At 39.8% G+C, this 9,543-nt stretch overlaps 1 protein-coding gene across 1 annotated transcript; it reads left to right on the top strand.

The window, feature by feature from the left end:
• Positions 1-1,702: 1,702 nt before the first annotated feature.
• Positions 1,703-8,843, top strand: pim2 (Pim-2 proto-oncogene, serine/threonine kinase). Its single transcript, XM_059017353.1, is given in 8 exon segments — positions 1,703-2,025; positions 2,446-2,546; positions 3,266-3,316; positions 4,597-4,755; positions 4,757-4,815; positions 5,884-6,053; positions 6,703-6,879; positions 7,355-8,843. Coding segments are annotated over 8 exon segments (894 nt in total). The 5' UTR covers positions 1,703-1,958; the 3' UTR covers positions 7,465-8,843.
• The last annotated feature ends 700 nt before the right edge of the window (positions 8,844-9,543 follow it).

Genomic DNA, 9,543 nt, shown 5'->3' with positions numbered 1-9,543 from the left:
ATCCCAGGGTGTCAGCTTCAACAACATTACACTTCTGGACACATTAAGTACATTGTAACTCCATAGTAATGTTATAATGATGTTTAAGTGCATATACTATGTGTTTTTTTTTACACAGAAAATTGTGAGGGTCTGGAAAAAACTCCCCAGTAATGTTGTTGAAGTTTTTGAAGCTCCCAGTGTGCGTACGCGTCAGGTGTGCGTACACGTCAGGTGTGCGTACGCGTCAGGTGTGCGTACGCGTCAGGTGTACTTAGCCCTTAAGACAAGACTCTTTTTTTTTTAACTCCCCAGGTGCTCAAAGACCCTCGGCTCACCCTTGGGTTACGAGCTCAACAAGATCCGGCTCCTAATAATGGGGACCAGCCAGGTACCAGCCAGCCACAAGAGCCCGACCCGACTGGAGGGCCTTCGCGACGGGACGTCCCACCACCAAGGAGGGGTCCAGGGACCAGGGGCACTCAAGGTTAGTGTAACTGTTTAACACACAGAACTCATTAATTGTGTACATCAATCAACCTGGAATGGGGAAAACGCCTTCTTACCTGCCTCATAGTTTACTGGAGTGTTCTCCTTCTTGTAGTGACAGACAGAGCGATCTTCAGCAGAATCATTTCGGATTTTTGATGCAGCTGGTGTCTTTTCCGTTGAAGGCATTTTAAAAAAGTCGTGCAGCTCTGTGCAGTGTGTGTTCAATCATTAACAGGAAGGAAGCGAGCTGAACCGGCTGCCAGGTTCCTGAATGCAGCCCGTCAAATCGCCCCAGTTTTGAATTATACAAAAACGAGATGAATAAACTGACAGACAGAATTGTTTTAATAATTCTGATTGTGTTTAATAAGTCATATTCTGTTTAACTTCCTGGACCATGGCTAGTTTTATTTATAAGCTTGTCATTTTTAACATACAGAAACACAGTCTCCTCTCGGATTTCAATACGCTGGTTTGTTCAGAAAAAAAAAAATTTCGGAGCTGGTTTGCCCTAGAGTCTAAAAACTTAAGGAATAATTCAGTTAAGCGGAAATGTTGATTATGTTAAAAAAAAACAAAAAAAAACATCTGGTTAATTTGCATGTTCCTGGTTTGGGCTCGACTTTTTGGCGGGACAATAACGTTTTTTTATTATCCAAGCTTGAAAAATGCTACTACCGATGCCTCAAAGGAGCCCTCTATTGAGCTCAAATGAAAATACTTTGTAAATGACTCGGATGCATTGAAGCGTACCACACATATATATTAATTATTACATTAAATACAACATATGCAATTTAAAGTATGAACAAAATAATGTACCCTTGGCAAATCTGTAAATTTAAAAGCGATGCAAAATATTGTATTATAGTAATTAAAACCGATACGACAAACTGTAGTAATTTCTTATAATAAATACAGCGCGGTGTATTTATTAAGAAGTTTGACTGTTTTTGCAATACTAGGTTTGATATGCATGTACGGGTTAACATTGCGATGTAGCAAATTTCAGAGGCGTTTCCTGTTGAGGGTGCAAAAATTAAATTTGTAATTCGTGTAACTTGAACTGTTCTGAGAAAACTCTCCGAATACCTGCTTAAACTTCACGACTGAACTAACAGGGGACTCTCATTGGCGGACAGCTCTGTCAGTTGTGATGCGTGTGCGCTGATTGGCTATTATAGAGGAACGGGCGTGGCTCGAGTCTGATTTTAAAAGCAACACAACTTTGCAGAGTCGCTCAGTTGACTTCATGAAGGGGTTGCAGTAGCGTTTGAGGTGCTCGTTTTTAAGCGTTATTTTGTTACACTGAAAAACGTTGTGGGGGTTGAATTGTTTATTCGCCAAGGAGTATTTTGCATTTCAGTATGGACCTATATTTTCCTGAATTGTGACCAATAAAGTCGATTTTTTTTACTGTATTTACGGTGTTTTTTTCCATACAATAACAGTACTTGGATTAGTTCTGTCACCCAATATCACTAAAAATGCTGGACACGCGAATTGAAGATTTATTTTTCCATCCCTGTTCCGAACTCAAAGGAAAAAAACAAGGTACGAAACCCTGTCTGTAAAATTGGATTTAAAATATAACATTATTATTATTATTATTATTATTATTATTATTATTATTATTTATTAGCAGACGCCCTTATCCAGGGCGACTTACAATCGTAAGCAAATACATTTCAAGTGTTACAATACAAGTAATACAATAAGAGCAAGGTTTTGACGTTATGACGTTTTGTAGACGTCAAATTAACGACACAGTGTATTAATAAAAATTAGAAATTGCATTACAAGTTAAATAAAAAGACTAATAAACGACAAAAAAAAGCTGAGAACGCACGCTGACACCAACTTCCCAGTACGTGCAATTGTAGGAGTTATTAAGCTTATTAAATAATAGAAAATTTAACCCACCTGTTTTATTTATTTATTTATTATTTGGTTGTATGTTTGTGTTTTTTTTAGCTAAGGAATCGTTCGAAACTCGGTACGAAATGGGAGCTCTTCTAGGTCAGGGCGGGTTCGGATCTGTCTACGCAGGGCAGCGTATATCGGACGGCTTGCAGGTAAATTATTAAGATCATCAAATGTAATGTCGCATGCATGTAACAGCGTCTGTCTATCCTATTCTATTACACTATGCATTCGAGAAATAAAAGTCACCCTTTTGAATTCAGTTTACCAAGTTGTGCAAAACACTCAATTCAGACGTGCGCTTGTGTTTAGCGGCTGGTACAGATTTGCAACGCGAATTCAATAGCTGTTTTTTTTCAGTGTGGTTGTTTTAAATACAGCTACAGCGAGAAATAAATATCAGTAAAACACGGTTTGAGACGGTAGAGGAATGCATTTAAGGTTTATGAATATCGCATTCCCGGTATGCATTTTGAAGCGTCTTGAATTATTATTATTATTATTTTCTTAGCAGACGCCCTTATCCAGGGCGACTTACAATTGTTACATGATTCACATTATTTTTACATACAATTCCCCATTTATACAGTTGGGTTTTTACTGGAGCAATCTAGGTAAAGTACCTTGCTCAAGGGTACAACAGCAGTGTCCCCCCACCTGGGATTGAACCCACGACCCTCCGGTCAAGAGTCCAGAGCCCTGACCACTGCTCCACACTGCTGCCTATATATATATTTTTAAAACACACGTTTCAAATTAGTGAACCTGCATCTACCAACCCGCCCCCGCTCAAATATCTAATATGACTCTCATTTCATTTGAATTTTACAGTACAGAGATTAAAATGACTTTCAATTATCTTTCTGCTTAGGTCGCAATAAAACGCATTCCAAAGGACAAGGTGCAGAAATGGACACGGCTGGTGAGTACATGTTAATTTATTTATTATTATTGTGACGTTGTTTTTTATTTGATAAACGGTAACCCCCCCCCCAGCAGTTCGATTTATTTTAAGCCCTTTACCTGGGAATCTGAAGATAACGCTTTTGAAGTTCACTTTGTACCTGCAGAGTTTCAGCTTATTGTGTGTTTAGTTTTGTTATTCTATAATATAACAATATAAACTATAAACTCATCTGGTATTACTGGATGTCATAAAAAAAAAGAGCGTCATAAATGTGTCTCTAATTTTAAAAGAGAACCCGAACTTTCTTAAAGACGCAGGTGCACATTTTGCTGGTGTAATAGCACCGCCTGCGTTTTTGGGTCGGTTCTGGGCCGTGTTTTGATAGCTGTGTTTTTTGAGTCCGTGGCGCAGGAGGTCACTCGTGGGTACTTGTCAGCTGTGTTGAGGAAATTGGAAACAACGCGTCGTGGTGACGTGTAACTTTCGGGGGAGTCCGTTGGAAATTCCGTAGTGTGGTTCCCCCTACTGGAAATTTTAAAAACATATATATATATTTTACAAAACATCACTGTCTGTTCCTGTGTCGTGTCGTGTCGTGTCGTGTCGTGATTATGACACGGCGTGGGTTTAAGTATAACCAACGACATTTGAAGATGTTGTTACTGCAAACGCTTATTATTAACCCTGTAAAGACCAATGATGGTTCTGTACCGATAAAATATAATTTTACTGTTCTGGTTTCTGGTAGACTTTTTGCGATTTACATGATGTTAAATAAAAGATAATTGATTTATTTTTAATTCTCTCTCTCTCCCTCCCTCTCTCTCTCTCTCTCTCTCTCTCTCTCTATCTCTCTCTCTCTCTCTCTCTCTCTCTCTCTCTCTCTCGCTCTCTCTCTCCTCACCTCTCTCTCTCTCTCTCTCTCTCCTCACCTCTCTCTCTCTCTCTCTCTCTCTCTCTCTCTCTCTATCTCTCTCTCTCTCTCTCTCTCTCTCTCTCTCTCTCTCTCTCTCGCTCTCTCTCTCCTCACCTCTCTCTCTCTCTCTCTCTCTCCTCACCTCTCTCTCTCTCTCTCTCTCTCTCTCTCTCTCTCTCTCTGTCTCCCTCTCTCGCTCTCTCGCTCTCTCTCCTCTCTCTCGCTCTCTCTCTCTCTCGCTCTCTCTCTCTCTCTCTCGCTCTCTCTCTCTCTCTCTCTCTCTCTCTCTCTCTCTCTCTCTCTCTCGCTGTCTCGCTCTCTCGCTCTCTCTCTCTCTCTCTCTCTCTCTCTCTCTCTCTCTCTCTCTCTCTCTCTCTAGCCCAGCGAGCCCCGGTTTTTGCCGATGGAGATCGCTCTCCTGCAGCGCCTGTGGGGCGGCGCAGGCACCTGCTCCTCCCCCCGCGGGATCATACGCATGGTCGAGTGGTTTGAAAGAAGCGACGGCTTTGTGATCGTTTTTGAACGGCCCGCCGCATTGCCAAGACCTCTTTGACTTCATAACCGAACGGGGGTCCCTGGAAGAGCCTCTGGCACGAAGGTTAGTTTGACATTATTATTATTATTATTATTATTATTATTATTATTATTATTATTATTATTATTATTATTATTAGGTGTTACAGGGCAGCACAGAGTTATAATGCAAGCTTCATATTTAAATACAGTGTAGTTTACAGTCAGTGCAAATAATAACACTACTAGAATCCAATATGAACTAGGATGCTCTGTATAATAATAACACTACTAGAATCCAATATGAACTAGGATGCTATGTATAATAATAACACTACTAGAATCCAATATGAACTAGGATGCTATGTATAATAATAACACTACTAGAATACAATATGAACTAGGATGCTCTGTATAATAATAACACTACTAGAATACAATATGAACTAGGATGCTCTGTATAATAATAACACTACTAGAATCCAATATGAACTAGGATGCTGTGTATAATAATAACACTACTAGAATACAATATGAACTAGGATGCTATGTATAATAATAACACTACTAGAATCCAATCTGAAACTAGGATGCTCTGTATAATAATAACACTACTAGAATACAATATGAACTAGGATGCTATGTATAATAATAACACTACTAGAATCCAATATGAACTAGGATGCTCTGTATAATAATAACACTACTAGAATCCAATCTGAACTAGGATGCTCTGTATAATAATAACACTACTAGAATACAATATGAACTAGGATGCTGTGTATAATAATAACACTACTAGAATCCAATATGAACTAGGATGCTCTGTATAATAATGACACTACTAGAATCCAATATGAACTAGGATGCTCTGTATAATAATAACACTACTAGAATCCAATATGAACAAGGATGCTATGTATAATAATAACACTACTAGAATCCAATATGAACTAGGATGCTGTGTATAATAATAACACTACTAGAATCCAATATGAACTAGGATGCTCTGTATAATAATAACACTACTAGAATACAATCTGAACTAGGATGCTCTGTATAATAATAACACTACTAGAATACAATCTGAACTAGGATGCTATGGATCAAGAGATGTCAACAGTGTGTGACTCTGCTGGTTCCTCCTCCTCAGATTCCTGCGTCAGGTGACGGAGGCTCTGCTTCACTGCCAGTCCCTGGGGATCGTGCACCGCGATGTCAAGGATGAGAACATCCTGGTGGACACCCGCAAAGGGGAGACCAAGCTGATCGACTTTGGATCCGGGGCACTGATCAAAGAGAGCTCCTTCACTGAATTTGAAGGTGAGGGAAGTCACAAAGTGGGGGTCCCGTTCGATTTCCTTTTCCTCCTGGCTTCTGGTGAAATTGTTTTTAGCTTAATATATATAGGAGGGGGGGCTGTGTGGTTAAAGAAAAAAAAAAATCTCTCTAACCCAGCCTCTCTCTCTCTCTCTCTCTCTTCTCTCTCCTCTCTTCCTCCTCTCTCTCTCTCTCTCTCTCTCTCTCTCTCTCTCTCTCTCTCCTCTCTCTCTCTCTCTCTCTCTCAATTCAATTCAAATTGGCTTTATTGGCATGACAATAAAAAGAATTGTGTTGCCAAAGCACATACATGGCATAACCGACTCAAATATACAGACAAAGAAATTTCTTAAGACCAAACAGTATCCCTCCTCCCTCTATATTAAACAGTACATCCCTCCCTCCCTCTATAGTTAACAGAATCCCTCCCTTCCCCTCTATATTAAACAGTACCTCCCTCCCTCCCTCTGTATATATCCCTCTGATGCTCTCTCTCTCTCTCTCTCATGATGTATTTCTATGATTTTTTATTAATATTGATCAATCTTAATTTTGTTGTGTTTTACCTTTATTGAATTGTAATGGATTTTAATTGGAATGTTTAATAAAGGATCTTAAAGTAAAAAAAAGTCTCTCTCTCTCCTCTCTCCAGGGACTCGAGTGTACAGCCCTCCTGAGTGGATTCTCCACGGTCGCTACCACGCTCGTCCCCTCACGGTCTGGTCTCTGGGGGTGCTGCTCTTTGACATGGTGTGTGGAGACATCCCCTTCGAGGGGGACGCAGAGATCACCAGAGCCCAGCTCCGCTTCACCAAGCAGGTCTCCCCAGGTAAGAGACGCTCTACAAACCTGCTTCGTTCCCCTGGCCCGCGTGATCGCGGTGCATCTTCTAAAAGAGTTCAAACCACATGGATTAAAATCCATTTTTGTGCCTGTTTATTAATCATTAGCAACATGATCCCCCGTCTAATCAAGTATGACCAATCAAGTTTCTTACCTCTAACTTTTAAAAATAATAATTTCTTCTATAAAAGTACTTGCAACATGTTAACTGCTTCCTAGAATGATTTAAAATCTTTTTTTTTTATTTTTTAACTGGGGTGATATTAAGTGGGTTGGAATATCTGTTAAATTGAGTCCCACTATATTCCCTTCAAGACATTTTGATGCGGAGGCAACAGGCGATCTTAAACTCCGCTTCGATTCTGCTAGTTTTTCCAAGTTTCGTGTTTGAGATCCTGAACTGTCTTCTCATTGGCTGAAAGCAACATTCTAATGCTTTGCCCCACCCCCTCCCCCAACAGAATGCCAGTCTCTGATTCGCTGGTGCATGGCCTTCAGACCGGAAGAACGACCAACCATGGAAGAGATTCTACTCCACCCCTGGATGACGGCTTCAAGCGCTGCAAGCTGAACAATATGATCCAATCCTGGGGGGTGTGCAGAACCAACAAAAACCAGAACAGCCCATAAAAACTGGACCGGGAGCCAGAGAGAGGGAGAGGGGGTGACTGAGACATGCCTAAATTATCAATATATATATTTTTAATATAAATTGTATTTAAAGACTACGGAAAACCTCCCATCAGAATTCTGTGTGGTTTTTACACCCCCCCCAAAATTTATTTTTATGGTTTGATTCCCATTTTAATATCACCTCTAATTTATTTATTTATTTATTTTGGACCAGTGTCGTAGTTTTTTTTTGGGCAAGTCTAGCGTCCCCCCCCCTCACTTTTTATTTCTCCATCCTTCAGAAAACGAATTTTCCTTCGTTCCTGAACACCTGGTTTTACAGGTGACAGGCCTACGGATTTGAACAACCCTCTGTGTTCGAGGAGAACTAAATCAAGGGGGAACCTCACCCTCGCCCCCCCCAAAAAAATACCAAAAAACAACACAGCAAGAAAGATGAAAGCCAGTCTCTGAAACTATTTAACAAAAAAACAAGAGGCGAGTTTTTTTAAAGCTGTCACTGTTACTGAGTTAAAAAGCTAGATGCATGCTGGAGGATCTCAATGGAAGATCCTGTGCAGGAATCTCTACAGGCACCTGAACGGACAGACTTAGGAGACTCTTGTCAGGGCAGCTGCGATATAAATCACAGCGGAGTTCGAATCCTGAAGAAAACTCCAGAAAATAACGCTAAACGGTCACTGCTGTGCTTCGTTAGTGGTTGCTAAGGAACAGATTTTGCACTGCACTGTTTACTTCCTGTTTCAAAAACCCCTCTCTCGTTGCACAGCAGTTTGATCCGTTACATCTTATTTACAATACTAATAGTCTGGCTGCAGTTACAATGTAATTCCAATGCAGTCTAGTCTAGTGATATTAAATTGCAGCGACAGTGCAGGGATGGCAATAAGACTCCCGTTGCACAGCGGTTTGATCCATTCCTGGTTTTATTTTAAAAAGACACACCTGAGCTTTGTTAGCTAGACACGCTGTGATCAAGCTGGTAGTAAAACCTGGAATGGGTGACACTGCTGTGCAATAGGAGTCTGATTCCCATCCCTGGTCTCCCTCTTTGATTAATAGACCCATCATTTTCAGTGCCAGTTTTGAAAAATAAAGCTATAAACCATTACAGTTGCAAAATATTAAAGACCTCAGAATGACTTGCCGGTATTTTAATCCTAGCCTAACTGGGGGGTTGCTGAATTGATGTATTGTAAATGCTTGTGTATTGATATTTTTAAATTAAGTTACACTTTTCCTGTTTCATTATTTAAATGGGGAGAGGTGGGAGGCGTGTCTGTTATGTTTTCATGAATAAAACATATGGAATTGAAACTGAGGAGTGGTTTGGTTTTTTTTTGTCACTAATATTATAATTAGTTTGTCTGTTTTTTGGGGGGGTTTTTTTGATAATTATTATTAGATTATTAAGTGGTTAGGGCTCTGGACTCTTGACCGGAGGGTCGTGGGTTCAATCCCAGGTGGGGGGGACACTGCTGCTGTACCCTTGAGCAAGATACTTTACCTAGATTGCTCCAGTAAAAACCCAACTGTATAAAATGGGGAATTGTATGTAAAAATAATGTGATATCTTGTAATAATTGTAAGTCGCCCTGGATAAGGGCGTCTGCTAAGAAATAAATAATAATAATAATAATAATAATTATATAAAGCTGGACTATACTAGAACCCATAATAGCAGTACAAGTAGTATTTCATATTAGATTTCGAAATGTCACATTTCTCAATTTATCAGTTTTGCATTAAGTAGATATAAAACTCCAAAGCGGTGGTGTAATTCACTATCCTATCTATCTGTCTGTCTGTCTGTCTATCTATCTATCTCTCTCTCTCTATCTATCGCTCTATCTATCTATCTATATCTATCTATCTATCTATCTATCTATCTATCTCTCTCTCTGTCTATCGCTCTATCTATCTATCTATCAATCTATCTCTCTCTCTGTCTGTCTGTCTATCTATCTATCTATCTATCTATCTATCTATCTATCTCTCTCTCTGTCTGTCTGTCTAT

This window comes from Acipenser ruthenus, chromosome 56 (genome assembly GCF_902713425.1).
Source record: "Acipenser ruthenus chromosome 56, fAciRut3.2 maternal haplotype, whole genome shotgun sequence".
Classification (NCBI taxonomy): Eukaryota; Metazoa; Chordata; class Actinopteri; order Acipenseriformes; family Acipenseridae; genus Acipenser; species Acipenser ruthenus.
This window is presented reverse-complemented; position numbering and strand designations above follow the sequence as displayed.